Genomic DNA, 26,063 nt, shown 5'->3' with positions numbered 1-26,063 from the left:
CTCAGACTTGCAATAGACTCTGCTCTTACCTTTTCCTGGTGGCTAAATCTAGTCATTTTCCCTCTTTTCGTTTTTCACCTTACCCCACCAGCAACATACAGCTTCTGTTATCATCACAGCAAAACTTCAGTGGCCTGCCAAAATGCACATGCTTGGACTCCTCAGTACTAGCAGCAAGTTACAAAGACAAGCACCTTCCATTGTGAATGTCCCTCCTATGGCACAGATTTAGAGAATTCAGGGAGCACTAATATTTTGAAAGGACCAATGCCCTTGAGCTGTAGGGAAAAAAAAAGTTGCTGCCCTCTCGTTCATTTCCTCTGGCACTATCCTTTCACTAGCCTCTCTCGGCAAGCTTTTAAAGCATTTCTAGTTCTTTTGAACTGCAGTGACAGGATGCTATGAAAGCCCAGCCTCCATCCCTGAATTTAACCACTGCACTTTTCTTTTATATGCCATTCAGCTTATCACCATGGCATCCTTAGTTTGCTGCAGTCAGTTCCAGGCAGGCAGTTTCCAGAGAAAACGACCAGCCAATTAAAACAAAACCAAACCAAACAAAACGTAAAAGCATCACTGCAGGCAACATTTGCAAAAGCCACCAAGTATTACTAACTTCTAAGTGAGGCAGAGGCTGGCACCTCACTTGTGCACTTTTGAAGTTATTCTCCCAAACTGTGAAGTACTAAACTCTAAGGACAGGTGGTGTGGGGAAGACAATCAAACCCCACAGACCAAAAGCCTCAGTTCCTAAATAAAGCTGGTTTTCTAACAGGGGTCAAGAAGAAGCTAACTGACACATTCCACATGGAGCTGGTAAATTTGGAAGCATCTCCTAACTGCATACAGGGGTGCCTTGGCTCTTAATCTATCCTTCTGCTACATGATTTAAGGTCCAAAGAAAACCTTTAGGAGCTGAGAAAAATCCTGTTGCGTCTTCAGTATGGAGCCATGGTGAGTGGTGGAGGGCATCCTTAAAGAAAAGCTGTCATCAGCATCCGAGCTGTGAACAGGTCTAAAAAGCCAGGTCTGACATCTAGTCCCTCCTCTTAATTATTTTACAAGTCTTTTCTCCCCTGTCCTTTCAAAAAACTATGAGGTCCAGCTGGAGATGACCATCTCTGACCCTGAAACAAACATTCATAATACACAGTCCATACAGCCCTTCCCATAGGTTGCAAGGCAGCAATTGCAGAAAGTCTCCTGTATCCTACGTGTGCTGCTTCCTCAACAGCTAGACAGAGGGCACTGCACTTTTGGCAGCTGCTGTTTACCCAGTGTCCCAGGTCAGGAAGTGCTCATACCATGTTTGTTTTTTTGCATCTCCATGCAGCGGTCATTGATGAGCTGGATAGCCCCCAGATGTCGTACCTCCTCATTCACACACAGGTTCTGAGACAGAGACAAAGAGAAAACTAGGACACCCCCTCTAACTTTTAATTTACTGTTTTCTGTACAGCCATCAGTCTACTACACAAGGCTAACCCTGTAGTATGTGTGATGATTTCAGGTGTCCACAGCATGCTTTACTAGGGGACACTATTAAAAATGATCCAATCCCCTGCAAAATAACTTATAAACAAGCAGTAAAAGGTGTCCCAAGATGCTCCATGCTTACATCTAGGGGTCTGGGGATCCCCTAACAGAGAAGGTGGAATAGCTAATACCAGAAGCAAAACAATAAGCAGCTTTCCTAACATGTCTGGGCACATGTGATAGCTCCAACTTAGAAGAGGAAAGCAAGACTTGAACTAAGTCAAGGGGGCCAAAGCACAAACTATGGGAAATGAAGCCCATGCAGTTCTGCAACATGGATCATGGCTGCTCTAATTTTTAATTAAAATGTTCAGTCCCTAGATCATAGATTTCAGAGGGGCAAAACCCTTAGTGCAAGTGTCCTGAGGATTGTTGTGGGACACAAAGGTACCCTAACTTATGCTACCAATTAAAAAAGATTAGAATAGCTACTATCTGCTTCGTTGTGGGGAAGCTGGGCAAATGGTTGCCAATGCCACTTTTGACTGGACAAGTTTGTCTGCCCCAGAAAGATCCAGTCTCATGTATCTTGTTTTCCTGGGCACTTACTCATACATAACACATATCACAGGATTCCAAAGCTGATGCTCTCTTTGTGAAAGAGCATTTCAGTTTCCTACAAAGCACCTTACAGTGCTGCATACCTGCCTAGATCCCAGTGACACCAATCGGGTCTCCTTGCCAAAAGGACTTTTCTGAACTTCATGTACAAACTGAGACAGCTGCGAGTGTGTGCGACTGCAGTAGTAAATCTATGGTGTAAAAAAAGAACAGCTGTAGAAACACAAATGAAGCCAATCCCCTTCCCTCCAGCCATCCTTCTAAAGGAAGGACAAGCAGCCCATCATCACTCAAGCCTTCACTAACACAAGGTGGGGCGTGCTTGGAGGCATTAACAGGATTTAACAATCGTGGAATTGTAAAACAGTTCTGCCCATTGCCTTCTTCCTTCCCAAAGTTTTATTTGAAATGTATTGTAAAGGCCTGCAACAACAGGGACATCTACAAGGACAAAGCACTAAAACAAAAACAAAAATCAAGCCATCGTCATAAGCATGTGGAAGTGTAATGAGCAGCTCAACCAATTTTCAGAGGAGTCTTTTTGTAGCACCTTCGGCAAGGGCTAAACAGAAGAAGGTGGCAAGGACAACATCAGAGCCTCACATACCAGATGCACAAACAGATTGCCAATAATGACAATGGGATATCTTAACAAAGCATTTACCACCTTGTGCTTGAAATCTGCTTTCAAAGGCTGAGTCAGTCAAGACTAGCTGATTGTTGCGTTATCACTATCAATATGAGTAAAGAAAAGAGGGGGAAAAACCTGCTAAGACAGAATTTAGAAAATTCCAGCCACAACTCCTGAATTCTCCCTCCCCTGTCACAGGAGTCCAAACGGCCTTGACTAGACAGAAGCAGTGGCAACAGCTCCAGCTCCGGACCGAGCCCCATTGTGGGGCAGGTGGCGGCTGCAGCTCTGATTCTGGCTCTAGACCCCGGTCAGTCAAAGACACAGCTGCAACTCCCCCTTGCCCCAGATCAGTACTCAAAGTCAAGATGAGGCTTTTTTTTCCTTCCATTCCCTTGTTGAATGGGGGTGGGGACCTCATCTTGGAATAAATATAGCATATGTTTACAAGTAACCCAAGGCAGAAGATCTGAGTAAATTTTACAGAGTAAGCTGCATAAACAGCTTACCAAGGGAAATGGTAGCTGCAGAATTCTTTGCTGTTAGCAGTCTATAAAGTTGCAGTTGACAGACTGAGAAAAAACCTAGCTTAGATCCTAATTCCCTTGTGCCTTCTCACCCCATAGGTATAAGAAAATCTCAATGCTGTTTTTCCATGCTCTCTTTTAAGCAGCACCGCTAAGTATCCCTCAGATCTTACCTTGGTCACATGCTCCTCCTCCAAATCATCATCATCATCATCTTCATCCAACCTATGAGAGAGAAAAAAAGCCAAGAGAGAGTTACCTTTCAGCAAGTCTCCAGATAGTTGGTTTCACTGGCTGTGATCTTTCATGAGAAATCAACATCAAGCTACAAACTAATTCAAATTGATTGGGGTGCTCCTGCTAGAACTAAAATCCAGAGGTTCCTGGTTAGAGGGAATTGCCCCCACTGTTCAGGTTCAGACCTATCAGCACATTCAAGGTCTGCAAAGAATTTTCCTCCATGGTCAAATTGGTATAGAATGTGGAGGGTTTGGCCTTCCTCTGCAGCACAGGGGGGTGATGGTGGCTGGGGGGGGGGGGGGGGGGGGAAGAGAGGTGAGGCACAGTACTCTTCCTTAGATTTCTCAAGGGTATTTAATAACCTTTGCAATGGTGGAATTTTGAGAGTGCCCCTGTCTCCCTGCTTCACCTGTTGCAGGCTGGGTGCTCCTGGTGTCTTCAGGTTGTGTAGTTTTGGGAATAGGGCAGACAAACACTTGTATGGAATGATATGGATAGGGACGCTCCACGAGCAGGGGTTTGAACTAGATGACCTCCTGATGTCTCTTCCAACTCTAACTTTCTACAATTCTAAGTGAGGTAGCTGCATTCTCACATGAAATCCCCAGACTCCTGACCTGGAGGCTATATTAAAAATCAAGTTTCTAAGAGTAGCAAGTAAATACAATGAACAGCAGAGGGCAAACGTTCACTTTTTAGGAGAGAGCTAAACATGTGAAACTGTGGCATCTGCCAGAGCTTCACATCTCAGCTAGTCAGTTCTACAGTATTTCTTGGTACACCAATTAAAAAGAAAACTCCCAATACATATGCACAGAGGACACAAAGAGGTCAGGAAAGCCAAACAAAAAAACTCTGCCAAATGCAATTCTGCAAAAGCAGTTTAAATAAATAAAGAGTTCACTGCTGACTGAGGGCATTAAGTTAGGAAGAGAAGCTGATGCATTTTACCAGGGCTTTGAGACTGTAGGATGAAACTGAAGTATTGCATGCTCCTCAAGTATTGGTAGTTTTGTAAAACTGTATGTTTGTCAATTTCCTGGACCAGGGGAGTGTCAAATTTATCTGGCCCCTGACACAGGGCTGGTCCAGATTCTGCCCCACCCCCTCCCTCCCCCCATATGCTGGATCCAGTGCACACAGTGCCCACTCCAAGATTGTGCTGCAAGCGGTACTCAAAAGGGGCCAGTCTGGGATGCATGCCACATGTAGCACCCACTCCAACCAGTCCAGGACCCCCACTGCACACAGTGCAGGCGCCAAACCATATGTTGTGTTATAAATCAACTCTGACACCTAGGGGCAGCACCAGGACTGAATGATGGGGCTCTGCAGGCCAGATCCAGTCCACTGATCCACTATGACATGCACATCACTTCATATCTAACAGGAAGGGTATACCAGTTTCCAAAATGAAGCCCACACATCCACCAAAGAGAAAAACTTGAAAAGCTCCACATTATCCACACTACATATAAGAATCAAGTTCCTAGTGATTAATCCCCTGCACCCAGCCCTTACCCAGCTCCTACTTTCTTCTCCTCATCACTCTCATACTCGGCCAGGATCAGCTCCTCCTCATTGTGATCAAGCTGCTCTAGAACATCTGATCCCGCCTCCTTGGACAAGATCTCCTTACTGAGCTGGAGAAGGCGCTCTGTCTCGTCATCTTCACACTTCTGAAATTAGCACAAGGGACTATCAGTCACTCAAAAAGACAGACTGTGCCAACACCACCACTCCATACCACATGGACCAGAGGACAGCAGTGTCCTCCAGAAGACAAAGGAATAGCTACCGGCCACATCCCCAGCAGAATGGAGAGGTTTCAGGTTCATCATTCATTTTTCCACTATTCATTACTTAGTAAATTGTACAGAGGGGTGGCATGCTCCCTTCCCCCTGCCCCACACCACCTTTCTCTTCCCCAGTCCCCCTTGCAGCCCCAAATCAGACTCACTAGCTGGATTTGTTCTGCAGATGGACTGAACGCCATCCATCTGCCAGAAGGGGAAAAAGGTCAGGCACCACTGGTCTACAGTATCACCCCATTTGTCTCCTCTGTATTTGAATCAGTCATAGTTGGTTCTTTTTGTTCTCAAACTTATATTTTCATTACCTCTAACATTTTTGGTAGTCATTCACCTTTGGAACATTTCTATTTCTGCTTTATTCCTTGAGATAAGATGATTGGAACTGAACACAGTATTGCAGATCTGATCCATTAGTATTAAACAGCTTCCTTTCAGAACCGAGAGAGCTAAGACCTGCTCTTACTCCACCACTTAAATCAGGCTCTCTCTTCACCCAACTAGCCATACTATTGCTTCATATAGTAAAGCAAAACAAGTGTAAATATTCCCTATAGAGGAACAAATGTACTATGAATTTTTGCATATTAGTTATTATGCTTAAATGATAATAGTATTGAATTAATAAACCTCTATGATTGTATTAGCTTTATTTTTGTCTTTTATGAACAACTAAAACTTCATTTTATGCTTGTTCCCTGCTTCACATGAGTAAATGAACTTCGTTTGCCCTATGTACGCGAGTGTCTGTATGAGAGGGCAAATGGTGAAAGAATGGTAACTATTTGCATGAAAACAGATTTAACTGATTGTGTAAGCAACAAGGCGCCAATGTATGAATTACCAGACAGTAAACTAATTAAGCTGATAAATGGATGGCTGAAGAACTCATCTGTGATCAGGTGCAAAGAAGATAGTGAGAAGAAGAAATTTCTCATATCCTACCATTTGAACTACACACTGCTTCAAGACTGAAATACCAACTTTACTGGAATGACCTCAAGCTGAGATAACCAGAAGATGGATAAGAAACAGCCTCGAATTAAAAACAGCATGGAAAAACCCCAATGCTGAACAAAGACTTGAAATCCCTATAGAAATGAGATGCAGACAAGCCATGATGGGGAATCCATGCTCTGCAACCTCCTGGAGCACATGCATGTCTGTTCCCCCCAGCTCAACACCCTCAATGAGCCTGGACTGGCCATCCAGTGCTAACACTGAGTGACTTCTGCTGGTAACTATAACATCTTACTGGAGTAGTTTTGTATGTTTGTCTATGTCTGTCTGTCTGTCTGTATGCTTCTGTACGTCTGTTTGTATGACCGGTGTGCCCAAGCTTATGTATCTGCTTCATGTAATCAATAAACGTAGTGTGTTGCCTTATCCCCCTTTATAAGGTCTCGTTCTTGATTTGAGCAATTGGCAATTTAAAGTAACACAAAAAACCCACAGATGATTGTTCTCTTTTGCTACCACAGTTCAAGAGATGAATTTAAATCCAAGCCTAGGCATTTTTAAAAATTCTAACCACTCCCCCCGCAAAACCCAAAAGTCATATTTGATTGTTGGGGAGGGGAGGGGAGGAAGTGTGTACATGTGTATTTTCAAAAAAACAGACTAACTGTAATTTGCGCCTTTCAATTCAAGACTCTAATGCCACAATTTCACACATAGTTAAACATGAATAGTCTCAATGACTTCAATGGAACAATTCAAAGTAAAATTATGCGCACAAATAAGTGTTAGCAGGACATAGCCACCAGTACAGACACCTGTCTGCTCTTTGGGATAACTCACCTTTCTTTTAGATGCATATTTTAGTTGCACATTGTGACGAATTTTCTCAAGACGCTCTTCTCGCTTTTTCCTCTTTATCTGCTCTTCCTAAAACATAGAGAATGCAAGAAAAGAAACGCACTTGTTTAGGCCTAAAAGCCAAACAGAATTCCTCTCCAGGCACCCTGGCTCATGATCACCAACACACCATTTCTATCTCTCTGTATCTATTGCTGGCATATGCCTCATGGCTCAGGCCTGCAGTAACTTGATATTATGGTATGGGCATCAAGTTCCCCTTTTACAGGACTTTTCTTTAACTAAAGATTGCTAAAACAACCACGCCAAACTTATGAGACAGTCACATTCACAATGCAGCAAATGCTTCATTTCATCACTTGGAATTCCAAGAACTATTTCTATTGAGCAGTAAAAGAATGAGCACTTGAAAGCCTAAACGTTAAGAAAGGACAATATCGTATCAGTTTGCAGCCGGTCCCCTATTCTTCCAATCCAAATACTAACAATCACCAGCTAGCCATGTAGCAGCTGGTTAGGACATCTTCAAAATTCAGTGAAATCTGAGGATCTCATGTGTCCCTGTTGATCAAAATGTTTTTCTAAACCCTAAGCTTCTATGAGCACAAACGCATGCAGTTGTGGCTACAAAAAGCCACAAATATAATAAGAATTCTGTGTGATTATACTGTCAGACAACCTGCCAAACAAGACATGGGCATTATCCCATTCACCTTAATGCACCTTAATGTGGTTTTAATTGCACCAGGAATCAGTTTACATGTCAACCTTATTTCATTGCTGACAGCTTCACCTAATGACATCCACCAAATTTCAGGGGTGTCAATTTTACCCTGGGCTGGATCCAGACAGGAGGGGGCTCCTTCTCAGCTGGATCTGTGGGCCTGGGTGGCAGTGTGGGTCCGGGCGGGTGGCAACGTGGATTATGGGGCATGCAGCTGGACAGAGCTGCATTTGTGCACTGCAGAGCCAGGGGCACACATCTCATGAGCCAGGGGCATGCAGTGGTGCTGAACTCGCCAGGCAGCAGCACAGAGCTGGGGATATGTAGTGGCATGGAGCCATGTTCAGCCACATCTCTCTGCTACTGCACGTTCCTGCTACGTCCACGTCCCTGGCTTTGCACTGTGTGAACATACCTTCATGCAGCCACACGCCCCAGCACTGCTGACCAGCCAGAGCTTCATACTGCCAGGCAGTGGCACAGAGCTGGAGGTTTGCGTTGTGCAGCTCCATGCCACTGCCCAGCGACACAGAGTTCTGTCCAGTCAGCAACGTCAGGGACGTGCAGCAGCATGGAACTGAGGGGCAGTAGCACTTCCAATAGCCTAGGCCCAGGGGTTGTATGTTTGACACCCATGACCTAATGGCTTAACCACTGGAGTAGGACATCCTTCTTAAATGTTCTCCCGACAAATTGGCAGGGCAGTCTTCAAAATAAAGTTAGGCAGAACATACACCTCTTTGCAGGTTCATAATTTTAAACTGCATTTCCAATTAGTAGAACAATGAAGACACTTGATACAATCTTCAGAAACAAGGGTAAATATAGATGCTTATGAACTGCCAACTAAGTAGGATGATTATACATCCTGGTTTGGCCAGGACAGTCCCAGATTTCATAGGCTATCCCAGCCAGCTGGTGAAAATGGAAACAAAAGTCCTGGATTAGCACCACCCAGCCAAAGCGGCCCAGCCCGGCTCCCCGTGAGCAACAGCTGGAGGCAGGGGGCAGACTGGGCTGGGCATTGTTCCTCCTGTCAGAGGTGGGGGAATCAAGGGAGAGGCAGGGGACAAAGTGTCCTGGATTTCCTTAAAAATAATATCGTCACTCTACAACTGAGACCATTGAGCAGATCAGAACTTTTAGGCAGGGGTGATGTAAACCTGTTGGTGTAGTTTATGCTGGTCTTTTGCAGCCCTGAACAATTACACTGGGGTCCGAAACAGAAAGACATGCGGGTACCTCAAGGTCACAAAGCAGGCAGCTATAAGGGGAGTGATTCTCACTCATTTTAGAATCAAGGTAACCCTTGTTAGACTCAAGGCACGCCTGAGAAAATGCCAGCTCTTAGCTTTCATTTGTTTTTTTGACTACAGAAAAGTAATAGAGCAATTATTCTGCTGTAAAGAACTCAGGAAAGCCACCATAGAAAAGAATGGTTTGACACTAGGGATTCCTGTTTGAAATTTCAGGGTTTGTCTTGTGAATCACATGGATATGTTGCACACTTAACTACACTAACATTACAGGGCAAGCCAAGAATCACTTTATTATTGTGTTTTGCAGCTATGCTGTAGGGCACGTATGTTAAATTGAACTGCCCCCTGTTGTGGTGTTGGTAGAGATGCTGGGAATTTGCGGGCACAGCAAGCAGAGGCAGGGCCTGCCCTAGCAATCTGAGGCAGGGACCAGCTGTTAGCCCTGCTGCCCACCCGAGTGCCCTCATGACCACATGGGAATCTGCCCTGGGTACAGGGCACATTGGCCACTCCTGCTCCAGAACAGCAGTTAGAACAGGGGACTCCAATTCCCAGCAGCCCTGGCTCTTGGCTGGTCTCCATGGAGATCTTAGGAGCACAGGGGTATGATAGCATAGGGCTGCTGAACCAGGGCTCTGCCCAGGCCTGGCCCAGCCCTGCACTGTCATGCCCCCACACTCCTGGGGTCTCCAGAGACTGGCCAGGGGCCAAGCAGGGAGCTGCTCCGTAGCCGGGGCCAAGATCTCGCCACAGTAACAGCATGGGGCAGGGCTGGGGCAGAGCTGCAATCCACTGCCCACAGGCCCATGCCTGTGGAACCTGCGCTCGTCACAGAGGTGTGACAGTGCAGGGCTGTGCTGGACAGGGGCAGAGCCCCAGTTCTGTACCCCACGCTGCCATGGCCCTGCACTCCAGGGTTCTCCATGGAGACTGGCCAGCAGCCAGGACTGCTAGGAAATAGAACTCAGCTGCCAGCCAGATCTACCACTTTGCCCACCCTGGGTCAGTCAGAATCGTAGCAAATGAGGGTTGGGAAGGACCTTAGGAGCGCACCTAGTCCCACCCCCTGCTCAAAGCAGGACCATCCCCAACTAGATCATCCCAGCCAGGACTTTGTCTTGCCAGATCTTAAAAACCTGCAAGGATGGAGATGTCTCCATGGGTAAGCTGCCCACTGCTTCACTACCCTCCTGGTAAGAAAGCTTTTCCTAATATCCAACATATGTTTCCCTTGCTGCAACCTGAGACTCTCAACCTCTGGGATGGTGGTTCCTGCAGCAGATGGAGCGGGGCTGTTTCAACAACAGCACCTGCCTCCTGGCACATCTGAGCAGGGACAGCCTGAGCCTGGCCCTCCTCTGCCATTCCCCTGCCCCAAGCCTGATCCCAGCTTGACTCAGTGACACTGCAGCACCCTTCAAAGGATCTCGCGGCACCGGGGGCAGTACCACTCTATGACCGTCATAGTCATAGAAAGGTATCCAGGCACTAGCTGTATCAGTCTAATGGAAAAAGCAATCAGGACTCATAGTAGAGATGATATCTTTTATTAAACCAACAAGATTTTTGCAAACTCCCAGAGGAGTTTTCCATCTATCGACTCCTCTGTGAAATCCTATGAAATATGAACTTTCATTTCTATCCAGGAGAACTTTTACCTTTTCTCCAATGCCTGATAAAGGGTGTTTGTGCCCAAAAGCTTGCAATTAAAGAATTTTTTTTTTTTTTCCAAAAATCTTTTTGGTCTAATAAAAGACCTGGCTGACCAGAGAAATCCAGAGCAGCCTGCGGGCAAAAAGGGAGGCATATAAAAAGTGGAAACAGGAAGAGATTACTAAAGAAGAGTATACCTCCTCTGCTTGCGCTTGTAGGGAGGCAGTTAGACGGGCCAAAGCTACCATGGAGCTGAGGATGGCATCCCAAGTAAAGGATAACAAAAAATTGTTTTTTTTACATATATAGGGAGTAAAAGGAAGGCCCAAGGTGGAATAGGACCTCTGCTAAAATGGGCATAAGCAATTGGTGACGGACAGGGGGGACAAGGCTGAACTCCTTAATGAGTTCTTTGCCTCAGTGTTCCTAAGCAAGGGGCAAGACAAGTCTCTCACTGGGGTTGTAGAGAGGCAGCAGCAGGGCACCAAACTACCAAGCGTAGTCCCTGAGATGGTGCAGAGTCACTTGGAGGAACTGGATGCGTTTAAGTCAGCAGGCCTGGATGTCTCCATCCGAGAGTACTGAAGGCACTGGCTGACGTCATTACAGAGCCACTGGTGGGAATATTTGAACACTCATGGTGCACAGGACAGGTCCCGGAGGACTGGAAAAGGGCCAACGTGGTCTCCATTTTCAAGAAGGGGAGGAAGGAGGACCCGGGCAACTATAAGCCAGTCAGTCTCACCTCCATCCTTGGCAAAGTCTTTGAAAAAATTATCAAGGCTCACATTTGCGAGAGCCCGGCAGGACAAATTATGCTGAGGGGAAACCAGCACGGGTTCGTAGCAGGTAGATCATGCCTGACTAATCTAGTCTCTTTTTATGACCAGGTTATGAAACGCCTGGATGCAGGAGGAGGGGTGGATGTCGTATACTTAGATTTCAGGAAGGCCTTTGATACAGTATCCCACACCATACTGGTGAACAAGTTAAGAGGCTGTGACTTGGATGACTACACAGTCCGGTGGGTGGCAAATTGGTTAGAGGGTCGTACCCAGAGAGTCGTGGTGGATGGGTCGGTATCGACCTGGAAGAGTGTGGGCAGTGGGGTCCCGCAGGGCTCGGTCCTTAGACCGATACTCTTCAATGTCTTCATCAGCGACTTGGACAAGGGAGTGAAGTGTACTCTGTCCAAGTTTGCGGATGACACAAAATTGTGGGGACAAGTGGACATGCCGGAGGGCAGGGAACAGCTGCAAGCAGACCTGGACAGGTTGGACAAATGGGCAGAAAACAACAGAATGCAGTTCAACAAGGAGAAATGCAAAGTGCTGTACATAGGGAGGAAAAATGTCCAGCATACCTACTGCCTAGGAAATGACCTGCTTGGAGGCACAGAAGCAGAAAGAGATCTTGGAGTCCTAGTGGACTCCAAGATGAACATGAGTCGGCAGTGTGACGAAGTCATCAGAAAAGCCAATGGCACTTTATCGTGCATCAGCAGATGCATGACGAACAGAACCAAAGAGGTGATACTTCCCCTCTATCGGGCGCTGGTCAGACCACAGCTGGAATACTGCGTGCAATTCTGGGCACCACACTTCAAGAGGGATGTGGATAACCTGGAGAGGATCCAGAGAAGGGCCACTCATATGGTTAAGGGTTTGCAGGCCAAGCCCTATGAGGAGAGACTAGGGTACCTGGACCTTTTCAGCCTCCACAAGAGAAGGTTGAGAGGCGACCTTGTGGCTGCCTATAAGTTCATCACGGGGGCACAGAAGGGAATTAGTGAGTATTTATTCACCAAGGCGCCCCTGGGGGTTACAAGAAATAATGGCCACAAGCTAGCAGAGAGCAGATTTAGACTAGACATTAGGAAGAACTTCTTCACAGTTCGAGTGGCCAAGGTCTGGAACGGGCTCCCAAGGGAGGTAGTGCTCTCCCCTACCCTGGGGGTCTTCAAGAGGAGGTTAGATGGGCATCTGGCTGGGGTCATCTGAACCCAGCACTCTTTCCTGTCTATGCAGGGGGTCGGACTCGATGATCTGTTAAGGTCCCTTCTGACCCTAACATCTATGAATCTATGAAAAGATACCATCTCTACTAAGAGTCCTGATAGTCGTAAACAAGCAGGGCTGGATGCGATCTCCCGAGGTGACCTCGTCCAACCTCCTAGAGGCAGGATCCCACAGGGCAGGCAGCAGGGTAGGCAGGAGCCCACCAGTCTCAGGCCACCAGGTGCCCACCAAAACCCACCGCCAAGCGGCGTCCTCCCCATCCCCCTCGCCCTGCTGCTGCAAGGGGCTCTCTAAGGGCTGGGCAGTGCCCCCACCCCCACCTTGGCTCTGTCGGCCTGGTCCCGCGCCGCTTTGCCCTGCACGAACTGGGCCACCCAGGCCGGCTCCCCGGAGGCGGGGTCGGGGGCGCCCCCCAGCGATGACTCCCGGTCCCGCTGCTCGGGCTCCTGCAGCAGCCGCGCCTCGTCCTGCAGCTTCCGCTCCTCGTAGTCCCTCAGCCAGGTGAGGGCGCCGCAGATCAGGCTCAGCGACTTACCCTGAGAGGGGAAAGGGGGAGGCAGCATGACGTCACGCGACGTCACACACCCCCCGCACGCCGACAGCACCACCCCGGCCCTGCACGCACCGTCCCCGTGGGACTCTCGAAGATGCCGACCCCACCAGCCTCCAGGGCGCGGTACAGCGCGGCCATGAACTCCTCCTGGATCCGGTACGGGGCAAACGGGAAGGGGAAGCGCACACCTCCCTCCCGCGCCCCAACGGCCGCCCCCGCCTCAAACGCCATCGTGCTACCGCCCGCTTCCCGCTTCGAACGGACCGCCGAGGAGGCCCCACCCCCGCCGTAGTCTGACGTCACCCCGCCCGGCGGTGACAGCGCAAGCGCGAGCCATGCTATTGGGCCCGCCCACCGCCTCGCTCTCATTCGGAGACATGGGGGAGGCTGAGCGTTCGAGGGGTGAGAAGTGGGTGTTGTGGCGAGGGCATGTGATGGCGGTTATGACGTGCACCGGCCTCGGGCGCTCCCTGCGAGGGCCGCGCGTGAGAGAAGGGGCGCGGTGGGGGTTAGCGCCGGCAGTGACGTGCAGCCTAGTGCGCGGGAGCGGACGGCTGGGTGTGCTCTGGGTAGTAAGGCAGCAAAAACCTAAAAATCCCCAAGCCTTGTGCTGTGCTTTACGTGCTAGTCGTTTGTACCCAGTACCCTGAAGGGAAATAAGGCTAAAAGCAGCTGCGTGGTTGAACCTGGGGCTGATTATGCTGGTGGTGTCGGGCTAGAAGCAGAGGCAGGGCAGTAGTTAACACGAGAAGTTTAAATGGCAATTCATGGAATTAGCCTGGACTGCTGGGAGGCCGAGTGTTCCCCATGCCACCGGTTCTTAACCTTTTTTGTACCAGGACCCGTTTGTAAACATCAGTAGGCAGTCCCTAAGCAGTGCTGACCTCCAGCCCCCCTGGTGCGTGGGCGTAGGGGGGGGCCCAGGCAGCTCCTTGCAGGCTTGAGCTCTGCCAGCCTGCAGGGGAAAAGCCAGGGTTTTTTCCTTTAAAGGAGACTTCATTTTTAAAGTTTCTTGATCCATTTTTAATGTTTCTCCACAATCCTTTCAGATATTCTTGCAACCCACTTTTGGGTCACAGCGCACGGGTTGAGAAACGCTGCCCTAGGATACTTCCTCTGGGACAATGGGCCTGGCCAAGGTTTGCTGAGAGACAAGGCACACCAATTTGAACCAAACCCATTGTCTGCTTTCAGCCTAAGGGCCTTGTTACAGGTTGCTCTTTGAGCTGCTCAAATGTTGCTCGTGTTAGTGTTAGCTCCAGTCTGCAGCAGTCCAATTTAAGGCTAAAAACCTCCTCTGACCAACCCCTACCTTCACAGCAGTGACTTGCAGCTACAGGGCTGGCAGGCAGGGGGCCTGCCTGGGAGCTGCAGCTGTGAGTTGCCACTACAGGACTGATGAGCCAGGGCAGGCTTCTATCCCTGCTGTAGGTAGACCCGGGTGTAAGGGATTGGTTGGGGTGGGAAGAAGGTAAGGATATGAAACTGACAGGCAGAGATAGGGTTGCCAACTCTACTGAAGCTATTCCGGGAGGGGTATTTTTTCCCTTAAAATATCTTATTCAAATCTCCCGGATTGCATTCAACAGTCACTGGGAGATCGATGCTGATTCCAGTAGACTCCCGGCCAGTACGGGAGGGTTGGCAACCCTAGGTGGACGGTTAATGGGATGCAGGTAGGGAAGCCATTAGTCCAGTTTTATAGAGGACAGTCTGGTTTTCTGATCCTCTGTTCTCTATTGATATGAAATTGGACGCCTTTATGTCCTCTGTTTTTACTGCTTGGCGCCCCCCTCTCTCCTCCCCCACCAGTGGGAGCTCCCTGCTTGGCCTGCCCCACCACAGCTGCCTGTGGGAGCTCCCCGCTCATCACCACCATGCCCCCACCACTGACACCACCTGAGGGAGCTTGCCATGCCCCCCCCAGCCTTGGGAGGCACGCAACGTTCATGGTGGGGGGCAGTTGCACTAAATGCAACTGTCCTCTATTCTTGAGGTACCTCAATGGCCACCCTAGATGTAGGCTAGTAATGAAATGGGAGGTGGAAAGGAAATGGGGGTGGGTGGGAGAAGGGTGGTGAAAAAAGGAAGTCTGCCACTGAAGGATAAAATAAAAAGTAAAAAAAAAATTAAAAAGAAATAAAGGCAGTAAATTAAAGAAGGCCTCATGTTTTAGTAAACTGGGTTTGGGGTGTGGGAGTGCTGGTCGTGCTTCCCAGGATGGCTAGGAGGTGGGAGCAGTGAGGCTAGGAGGAGGGAGCAGTGCTTTTTGGGGAGCCACAGCCCCTGTCCTGGGAAGGAAGCCCTGGCTCACAGGGACCTATTAAGCCCCCTATCTTTCCTCCACCAACTCTGCTAGACCCCACTCCTGGACCTGTCCATGCCTTGTGACCTGGCTAGCTGTCATGCTGTTTGCATGGGGTTGCACCACTGGGAGTGAGGAGATCACATCCCCAAGGGTAGGGGAAGGAATTGGTTTGGTGCCAGAACTGCCCCCTGGATAACACAGTTCAAGGAGTGGAAAGTTTGTCTACGCAGCACAGGAGGGTGGGGGCAGGTACACTGCATCCTGGGTTGTTGGGAGACAGCAACTTGGGCTGCTCATCTGTGAGGAGGGACCACACATTAATGGAACATGAGCTGCGTAACACAGATTGGAGAGAAACTTGCCTTGGAGTAGCATAACTTTAAGCCCCGTTATGAGTACTTAAAACTAGTTTCAGGTGTTAATGTCCTAATAATCCAGGGGTTAAGAGCTCCAGGAGCCACCTAAGATAAATGTGCAACCAGGCCCTCAGAGCACTGTAAAGCAGGACTGAAAAATTGGTAATAGTCTATGGGCTACCAGTAGGAACCCAGGTTGAGTATGAGGTGAGGTCAGGAACTTTGAAAAGATTAGTTTTGTTTAAATAGGGTAAGGCCAAGATTTTGTTGGGGTCCCAAAGTGGAAGTTAACAGCGCTTCAGAGAGAGGAGACAAGATCTGGAAAGGTTGCCAAAGGAAAAAAAAAGGCAGAACTTGGGCTGAAAACATTTGTGGATCTGCTCTCCTTAGGAGCAGCCACTTCAGTTCTGTGCGACTTGGGTTTACCTCTCCTGGGTTTTTGCTTGTGGAAGTAGGAATCCTTTGAATTGATGAAATCCCTGAGAAAGGGAGTAAGAGACAAAGTTCAGCCCCAAATTCTCAAGAACAAAGAACTGGAAGAGCCCAGACCCCTACCTAACCCTGGGTAATATTTTTACACTTGTGAAGAACTAAGAAAGGGACCAAAAATAAAAATTCTTATCCACGGTTCAAGGAGAGTCTGTGGTTAGGCATCTAAATAAGTGCTGGTATTTTCAAAAACACTGAAAACCCCACAACAACCATTACCTTAGGGCAGAGTCATCCAACTTCTAAGTGGCTGGGGGCAGCTCACCCCTCAGGCCACACTAGCAGGGGCCACACCCCCATTGCATCCCCTACCCCCACTGCATCATGTGCACAGGTGTCCTCCCTCTGCCCCCACTGCACCAACACCCCTCCACCATGCATGCAGGGTGCCAGCCTGCTCCACCATGCACCCAGGTATCCTGACTTACCCTTAGCTCCCTGGCCACAAGTTCCCTGGCTACGCTGTACCACTCAGGCACCCTAGACTGCAGGCTCCCCTGGCACTAAAGGCTTTGTCATGCTTCACTATCCTACACCCCTGGGACAAGGCCAGAGGCAAGAAGGGGGATGGGGAATCTAGAACCCCTGGCTTCTGCTGCAGCTGGAGCATTGAGGGGAGCAGTGGCTGGGTGGGAACCCAGAAACCAAATTTTAACTCCTCACAGGCTACTATTTGGACATCCTGCCTTAAAGTGTAGTTCTCCTCTGAAAAGCGACTCTAAAAATTGAATTATGTATGCTCTCTTCCTCAATGATGATTAAACTAAATCCTCTTAGTGTTCATGCAAAAATAGTTCTTTCCTAACTGTCCATCCTATGAACTAGAACCTGGAACATTTAGCCCAGCTGGTTAGAGCATTATGCTAATGACACCAAGGTCACCGGTTTGATTCCCTAGTTGGAGTAGATCAGTGGTTTTCAAATCTTTTGCAGACTTCTAAAAAATTTTGACTGGAGATGTGGACCCCTATAGAAATTTTGAATGGAGATGTGGACCACTTTGAATTGTAAGTGTAGGTATTCACATACTTTTGCTTGATCATGGTCATCTTTCACAGACCCCTTAAACATAGTCTGTGGGCCCCCAGGGGTCTGCGGACCACAGATTGAAAATCACTGAACTAGATGATCTCATGAGGTCCCTTCCAATCTTACTTCTCTATGATAACTACGAATCTCAACAATAGTAACGTCCATAACAGAAAAGCAAATACACATATCTCTGCAGATGATTCCACTTTGCTTTGTAGATTTTTACTTCAAGTTTTAAATTTGGTATCAAAGTGTAGATGACAGAACAGATGCAGGAACCTGAAGAAATGACTAGACTCAAGAGCTGGTTATATAGATGTGATGTTGGCCAGTCCCATCCATCCTTATGACATCACAGAATTCTAGAGCTGTTACCACCAATCAGAGCTCTACAGCTGACTGGAGAAACCTTTCATAGGTGAGTTATTGCCTAAGGTAGTAGAGCTGAGTTTTAATGAGCTTTCTGGCTGTAGTTTATAACATATATTGTGTGAAATCCTGGCTCTTATCAAAGTCAAAGGCAAAACTTCCATTAGCTTCTGTAAAGCCAGATTTAATCCATTGTTTGTGGGTGCAATTTGCTTTTGGCCTTTTCCATTTCTGGAATGTTTATTTTCTTGTCATTTTAATCTTCAGCAGTTTTTCCCTACCCAAACAAGAGAGGAAAATTGTGCAAATATCCTCAACATTTTAAAGAGATCCTAAATAATAACTACAAGGTCATAAAATATCCTACGATCATAAGCCAATATGCGCAGTTTGAAAAATAACAATAAAATAGCAGACCAGTGTGCCCAACTTGAACAACCCGTGAAGTCCTTATGATGACAAATCAGAATATTCTCAGCTCTCACAACAAACTGTATAACAACTAACCAGTGTGTGCAAGCCCCGTGTTTATAAGAAATCCTGCAAAATACATATACACATAAACATAGTATAAGCAGCACAACACTCTTGAAAAGCCTTGACTCATGCAACCTCTACAGTAACAAATTAGAAGACGCTGTGCCAGGACTACACCAGCAGAAATAGAGTCTCTGATGTCACACACAGTTTGTGATGTCACCAGATACCTATTATGAACCCAGGTGCAGAAGTGGCCCTGCTCAGAGTGGCCCTGCCCTCTCTTCCTGACAGACTTCAGGCAAAAGCAGGGGCAAGAGAAAGGACAAATTGCAGCTAGGCAGAGAACTACAGAATTTCTTGTGTGTTGCATAAGTGCAAACAACATCAGGAAGATGAGATGTTAGCAATGCAGGTCTTCCTCGTTGTTTCTGGTGAGTACAGATTTTGCTGCCTCACCCTCTTTCCCAAAAATAACGTATGATATGGGACAGAAAAATGCCCCCTTCCCTCCATCCTTACTCATTGCAAGCCAAAAGCCTGAGGCACTTAAATGAGAAGGAGAAAACTGGATTACTTACCAATTATTTGAACTCTCTCTGTTTCAAACTGGATATACAGAGCACCAACTCATTAGATAACCTTTCCTCCCAATGGCTTAACCTGCCCACTTGTTGACATGTAACCCTAACTACAGCAACTTTTGTATCTTGGCTTTTTTCAGTTTGCTACTAAAAAGGCTAAAGTCAGACAGCCGAAAGAGACTAATCAGTAGTGGAAAAACTGCAGGTTGCTGGGTTAGAGCTTACTCTGGATTAGAGAGAGGCTAAGAGTGCCATCTGTTGTCAAGGTTGCCAGAAAATTCTTTTTCTGATTGCTTCTAATTTTGACAAACTTAAATAACTTGGATAACATTTTATAGGCCAGATACTTGCCTGAGGTGGACTTCTTAAAAATTTCAACCAAAACTGTTCATCCATTTCCAAGAATGAGCCTAGATAAAAATATATAGCCCATGCCAAACATTTCCAGTGTCCCATGCTTTGGAACAAGTACTTGAAATTTCATAGGGCTTTTTATGAGGGCATTATTTTTTACCTACAAAATCCATCCAAATTAGGCCAAGCTATTAGGGTGACCACCCAACCCTAACTGAGTGGGACAGTCCCAAAATGTAAACATTAAGTCCTTGTCCTGGGCTCAGTGACTCCAGGACAGCATTTGTTCTGGATTCTTCTCGACACAGGTCCTATGTGTCACCTCTCAGCTTTTAGGGTTCTGTCCCCCTGGCTGCACATGTCATTCAGAGATGTCACAAGGTCCATCAGACCCCAGCATGCTCCAGAAGGATGAACCCACCCTTACAACGTACCCCCTGGGGAAAGCAGCACCCCCTCTCCTATCATGTGTTCATGTGCAGGGCTGGGGGAGCAGGCTGGCTGGCTCTCCTTGCTAGCCACCTGCCCCCTGCCAGTACCCTACATCACCCCCTGCCCCATGCTCACTTATCATTGTTCCTTAAGGTGGTGCCAGTGGTACAATACCCCCTCCCCTGATTTTTTTAAATGTATGCATCCACCTTTTGCATTTTGAAAAGGTGGTCACCCTACAAGCTATGCATCTTTTCAGGAGATAAATACTGTTCACTCATGCTTAGCAGAGGCTTCAATATTAGCAGCCAAATCTCCAAGGATTCTATCCTTGAGCATGTTCACATTTCTTCCAGTCCCTACATGCTAACCAGACAATGCATGTGCCATCTTTACAGAGTGACTGAGCATGGTCCCTCCAGCCTGGGCCTTATGGGGAAAACTGGATACTGCCTGTAATGGCTACTCCCAATCGTTAAAACCCAGGCAGACTATCTCTTCTCTTCTGTTAATAATCCCTTGATACATGGAGAAAGAAACAATCTAATTTAAATGCAGAGGGGTCAGGAAAGAAAAGCAACAGGTTAAAGTAAGGAGTCTGGGGAGAATGGGAATGGGGACAAGGAGATGGAAACTAGGTTTAGAGCTGGGAGAGGGAAGTGGAATTGGTTTGGCAAGAAGACTGCAAGCTGGGAGTGGGAGACTGGGAGCAGGGCCTGAGAAGCAGTTGCCTGGTGGCAGTAACAGAGAGATAAGATGAGGAGCAAGGATAAAGGGAAGACTGGAATGGGCACACATGGCAATTGGTATGAGGGAGTGGGAGGGAAGGGAAGCAAGGGAAGAGAAAGGAATCTGACCAGGAGTTCAGGTCTGGGAGAAAACTGGGACTAGCTTGGCAGATCAATTGGGATAAGGAGCAAGGGAGGGAGAAATGGAAGATCTGGAGATTGAATGAGGAGCCAAGATGGAGGAACTGGTACTGACTGGATTCAGAATAGGAACAAGGATAGGGACTTGTTGTGACAGAGAGCTTCAAGAAGTTCAGAGAAGGTTTCACACTCCCACATGCAGCCCTTCAACTCTCTCCAGTGTCCATCATCTGCAGCATCTCATTTCCTCACTTCTCATTTGTTTTTTCGTTTGTTCATTTTTGCAGTATTCTTAAACTGGTGTTCCTCTGCCAACTCTCAGAATAAGGACCCACCGAGAACAGGGACACCACTTTCAAAAGAGGAGTATGTCCTGTTCTTCAAACCCCTTAATCCACCTCGCCGAGCCAGTGCTATCTGTCTCATGCGGGCTTTGTATGGTTGCCAGAATCCCTTAATCAAACAACTGGATGAGTATGAAAACCACGGAGTCATTCCTCAAGGTAAAGCTGACCATGGCATCCAAAAATAGGACTGGGGTCTGAACCATATGAAAGCATGACTGATCGATAAGAGACGGAGAAAAACCCTCTTGTGCACGGGCTGAGGAGGAAGCCATCTGCTGATGAGGTTTAAACCTTGAGGATCACATTTTTTTTCTCTCTCCTCCCAATCCTCTCCCCAGAAAACAACCACTTGTGCAAAAGAATGGGATGTTTTAGGATTTTTCTGTTGTTATTTTGCTTTACTGTTGTTATTGTTTAACTTTGGGATTTTGTATGTACGTTGCAATATTGTCATATTTGAGAAGGCATGGTCAAAGAAGTGAAAGATATACACTAAAACATAAAAACACTTATCAACAGAAAAACGCTCTGTTTACATACAACTCTTCCTTGGGAAGAGGACGAGAGAATAATCTACCTTTGGAAGATGTTAGCAATGTTGTTTAAATGGCTTCAGACAATGAGCATGATATAATAATATAGGTGTGATCAGTGGTGGCCTTAGGGTTGTTGGGGCCCTGGGCAAGAGAGTCATTTGGGCCCTCTTAGAGGCTTAATTTTGATGACCTATAAGCAAGTTGGACATTTTCGATTTCAATTTCACTTTGCCCTATCCATGAATCTGCAATAAAAGTATCTTAATATTCTTTTAGGGGAATTAGAAAAATAGTTTAGTGTTAAAATGCAAATAGAGTCACTTCCTTGAAAAAACTTCACCCCTCCGAAAACCTTGAGCCCCCTAAAGTGTGGGGCCCCAGGCAGTTGACCGGTTTACCCTCCCCTGAGGCTGCTACTGGGTGTGACAGAAAAGAAGTAGAATGGCTAGAGGACCGTAATGAAGGATGTAGAAATGATCGGTCAGTGCTGGGTTTTGTCGTGTAGGGTTTGGGGGGTTACTGGATTTTTCACTGATGAATGGTAATCATCTGACACGGGTATATCACAGAGAGTTAGAGAAAGTAACTGTCCAGTACTGAAGTTTATCATTGAATGTATTTCATTATTTGTCTCCCTCCAGGGCCTATATGTACAAACATACCAGAAATCGCAGTTTCACCAGACTTCTGCACATTTACGTTTTATCGTTGTAATAAGAAAATGTATTTTGCCAAGGTGAGTCTTCCACCTACATCATGAGAAAACTGTCCAGGACAGTAATGCAGGAAATGGTAGGGAACACTAAAGAAAAGAGTAGAGAATGAGGCAAAGGAAGATAGAGAGACCTGAGGTATAACAAAAACCACAAGGGCCCAAGCAACATACAAATCCCACAGACACTATTTAGTAGAGGGCTCTGGAACCATTTGAGAACAGAGGAAAACCCAGCCCCTCACAATTCACTTCTGAAAAGAATGGTGTCACCAGCATAAATTCAGCACTTCAGCCCCAGTCACAATTGAAAATCAAGCCACCATTTCTGGTAAAGGTGAGGCCAAGGTCTCTTCCACAATCTAGGACCCCATTCACAAGAGAAGGGATTACTTGGTATAAATATCCAACCCTGTCCCTAGAAGATGGGAAGGAGACTAAGTGGAAAGGAAAGAGAGAAGGGAGAGAAAAATAGGAAGTCACAAACAGGCAAGTGGTGAAACAGCATAGGAAAAAGGTCAGAAGATCACTCTGCCTGTCCTCAAGTCTATGAGAAAACTCCACATGTTTAGAATGGGAACACTGTGACTGTGCAGTGTCCACTAACCAGACTGATAAGGGTGCATGGTCTTTGTGCTTTTTGCCTCTCACCGTTGCCTCTTTTCTCTTCCATAGAGGGTTGAATGCCCAAAAGAGATCCAAACCACACTTGATAAATCGCAATCCCCAAATCGAAAAGTGATCATCAGTGTCAACCCTGTGTCCATAAAACCACCCCCTATACAGCCTTCCACCACTGCTACCACTACAAAATCAACACTTCCTCCTAAAATAGGATCACCTACACCAGAGTCCATTCTGAGAATAGTCTTCGTCTCAACCTTCATACCTCAGAGCATAGATCAACCAGTGGGCACAGTAAAACACTTCCCTGTTAATGAAAACAGAAAAGAAGTTGTGAGTAGACAGCAAAATGGTGCACAGCCCAGCTCCAGGGCATCCCACGTGCACACCACTGACCTGGAGGACCTCTACCAGAGACTACAGGACCCCGGGGTGCAAAAGTTGATGAAGACAATGCAGCTGCAGCTGACCAAATTGGCAGAAGTAGGAGAGGAAACACTGCAGGGTACCTCTCTAAAGCTGTTGAAGGCACTGAACCATGCAGACATGCATCAGAATACCAACCCAGAATTCACAAAAACAAACGACAGGACAGAAATGAGCATTGGGAGAAAGTAGCCGTGAAGCCGTCATAGCTGTTCTATATACAGTCTGGAAGGGGCAGATGGATAAAGTGACTCAGGTTGCCTATTTGGGTTTGTACCCTATATTAAAAATAAACACTGCATTCTAAGCAAAAGACAAAAGTCTGGTGTGTGATTCAGTATATACCTCAGGAAAAAGACAGGCCTTTCTTCTGCAAGTATAGATTTTTCCACCGGCGCCATAAACAAGTATTAGAACTTTCCTTTGGAAAAAAGAGAATATTAAAATACAAATCGAAAGTATAAATATAGTTAATTGATATTCATTTTAATAAATTGTATCTACCTCAGGTAACTGTCAAATTTCCAAAATCTTTTGCTCTAGTGACTGGAAATGGAATTATACTCCTTTCATAAATCTGCAAGCACCGTTCTCTTAAGAGATGTGGAGCTAGCTTTTCACATTGCAATCTGAGTGGAGTTTGTCACGATCCATTACAGCTTTCTGAGTCTCCACACAGCAGCAGTTTAGAGCTGTTTGGAGGCCAAAAGGTTTTTTTGGAGTTGTAAAATGTCTCTGTGTATATATTAGGGGACAAAATATCATATTGCTAAAGAATTACATTGGAAACATCTGAGATTAATGAAAGTTCTTAATACATTTCCAGATTTCAGTTCTTCCCCTAGGATTCACCTCAATGCATGCACAAGTGAGAACTACAAAATGCCTTGCTCACACTAGGATGTTACTGTGTACCAATTAAGGAAAAAAAGACCAAAAATCTTTCCCTTTCCTAGCCACCATTAGTTCCCAAATTGTGCTAGGGTCACTGATAGTCCATGTGTTCCCACTGTCTGCCACAGTCCCATCCCCAGAGGTGCACATTAGCACATTAATCCTCAGTAGTGCAGACCAGGCAAATGCTACCAGGGTACACAATGTCAGGGTACTCTGGAGAGCTGCCATTTTCTACTTTTGACAGCTGGGCATTTATTTCCACCTATTTGCATGGGTATCAATTGGGTGTTTGCACCCACTGTCATTTTGGCAAGCACAGCTTAGGTCAAACAGCAGCCCTATCAAGCAGGCAGGTTTTCATGCCATTCCCCTCCCACTTAGCCTACTCCTTCCCTTGGCCACCCACCCACCACAGTGCTGCCCACAAGGATAAACCTCCTGGTCAGTCCCTGCTGCGAGACCTAACGTCCACTTGCCCTCCTTGCAGCTCCTGAATGTACCATCAGAGCTGGGCTTGTAATGATCTTTCTGTATTTCAAGCAAGAGCACCACATCTCTATCCTAGGCCTCATCCTCTGCACTAGACAAGGCCTGTATAGTTTCTAGTCCTGGTAGCAAGTTGAACAAAACACTTTTTTTTTTCTTTCAGTTATGTAACTTATTCTTTTAAATAGAAGACAAAATCAACTCTTCCACATACCTGCCTCTAATGTGACCAGGTCAGAAGCTGTGGATGGTTCATACCTCCAGTTGGGTAGCTGCATTCTCCTGGTCTTGCAGTAGCAAGCAAGCCTGTGACTTCTGTTCTCAATCAGAATTAGGTGGAATCAGGCAGCTTCATTCTTTTTGACCCTCTCAAGACATTTGCCAGTGGCAACAGCCTTCCTGATCAAGTGGAAAGGTCTGGGACAAGTCCTTTGGATTTAAGGACCCTCCAGATTTGGTTGCCAGTGACAAAAAAACAGAACCCAGGCGATACCAGAAGAATCCCTCAGGATGACCCAGATTTGTGAGGGAGTCAGAGCTCATAGCTCTGTTCTTTGACACCACCAGAAGTAAGTTTTCACCAGGTAAGCATGCTGCAGTGCTAGGGCAAGGCCTGCCACAGGCCCTTCCTTGGAGCGTGCATGTACTAGTGCCCAAGATGCAGTCCCAGGCCAGCACCAGCGTTCAGGCAGCTCAGAATAGCAGGATCCCCCTCTCTGGCAGAGCCCGCATATCATGGGCGACTGGTGTGTCCTGATCCTGGTGGGGGGCACCAGTGGCCAAGGTGGGGAGGTTCCCAATGGCCAACTGCTGACTGGTGGGGTGCTGGTGGCACACCTGGAAGTGCCACCACCACTTCTCTCAGCACCTCCACGTTCTCAGGGGGGCACCAGCCATCGCCCTGCACTGAGATTGGCGGTGGCCTATGCCACATATCATGGAAAGTGAGGGTTGGAAGGGACCTCAGAAGGTCATCTAGTCCAGTGGTTCTCCACCTTTTTTGTGCCAGGACCCATTTGTAAACATCACTGGCCAGTCCCAACCCAGTGCCCCTCACTCCTGACCTGCTGCCCCCTGTGTGTGGAGTAAGGGGGTGTAGGGCATGGGGAGCGGGTGGGGGTCCAAGCAGCTGGAGCTCTGCCAGCCTGTGAGGAAAAAGCCACAGTTTCCCATATTTTTCTCCTTTAAAGAAGAACCCATTTTTAAAATGTATTCGTTTCGTATATTCTTGCAACCCACTTCTGGGTCATCACCACCCCCCACGGGTTGATCTAGCCCACCCCGCGCTCGAAGTCCCCACCTAGGTGATCCCAGCCAGGTCTTTGTCTAGCCGGGTCTCAACAGCCTCCAAGGACGGAGATGCCACCTCTGTGGACAGCCCGTCCCGGGGCTTCTCTACCCTCCTCATGAGAAACATTTCCTCACGTCTACCAT

The 26,063-nt window shown here is 47.1% G+C and overlaps 2 protein-coding genes and 1 pseudogene across 10 annotated transcripts in view; 1 reads left to right on the top strand and 2 right to left on the bottom strand.

The window, feature by feature from the left end:
• Window positions 1-13,700, bottom strand: part of DDX11 (DEAD/H-box helicase 11) — a 34,226-nt gene extending 20,526 nt beyond the window's left edge. For all 6 annotated transcript variants that reach the window (XM_014609074.3, XM_006270612.4, XM_019489368.2 and 3 more), the window contains exons 1-7: window positions 13,404-13,700; window positions 13,099-13,314; window positions 7,107-7,193; window positions 5,017-5,174; window positions 3,429-3,480; window positions 2,181-2,288; window positions 1,305-1,392 (exon numbers count right to left, since the gene is read on the bottom strand). In XM_014609074.3, coding sequence (XP_014464560.2) covers window positions 1,305-1,392; window positions 2,181-2,288; window positions 3,429-3,480; window positions 5,017-5,174; window positions 7,107-7,193; window positions 13,099-13,314; window positions 13,404-13,700 — 1,006 coding nt within the window. The remainder of the gene's footprint in view (window positions 1-1,304; window positions 1,393-2,180; window positions 2,289-3,428; window positions 3,481-5,016; window positions 5,175-7,106; window positions 7,194-13,098; window positions 13,315-13,403) is intronic.
• LOC102560179 (acrosin-binding protein) lies at window positions 13,654-23,566 on the top strand. 4 transcript variants are annotated; one of them, XM_019489375.2, is made up of 5 exons: window positions 13,654-13,733; window positions 17,769-17,934; window positions 20,889-21,104; window positions 22,126-22,220; window positions 22,872-23,566. In XM_019489375.2, the coding sequence occupies exons 3-5, from the start codon at window positions 21,026-21,028 to the stop codon at window positions 23,436-23,438; spliced, it is 741 nt and encodes a 246-aa protein (XP_019344920.2). In that variant the 5' UTR covers window positions 13,654-13,733; window positions 17,769-17,934; window positions 20,889-21,025; the 3' UTR covers window positions 23,439-23,566. The 4 variants fall into 4 exon arrangements, with proteins under 4 accessions (XP_019344920.2, XP_019344918.2, XP_014464588.2 ...); XM_014609102.3 differs by having other exon boundaries at window positions 13,660-13,733; window positions 17,774-17,934; XM_019489373.2 differs by lacking the exon at window positions 17,769-17,934 and having other exon boundaries at window positions 13,657-13,733.
• A 1,260-nt stretch (window positions 23,567-24,826) lies between these two features.
• On the bottom strand, window positions 24,827-25,868 carry LOC106740219 (small ribosomal subunit protein uS15-like; annotated as a pseudogene).
• Between the last annotated feature and the right edge of the window lie 195 nt (window positions 25,869-26,063).

Source organism: Alligator mississippiensis, chromosome 4 (genome assembly GCF_030867095.1).
Source record: "Alligator mississippiensis isolate rAllMis1 chromosome 4, rAllMis1, whole genome shotgun sequence".
NCBI classification, from domain to species: Eukaryota; Metazoa; Chordata; order Crocodylia; family Alligatoridae; genus Alligator; species Alligator mississippiensis.
This window is presented reverse-complemented; position numbering and strand designations above follow the sequence as displayed.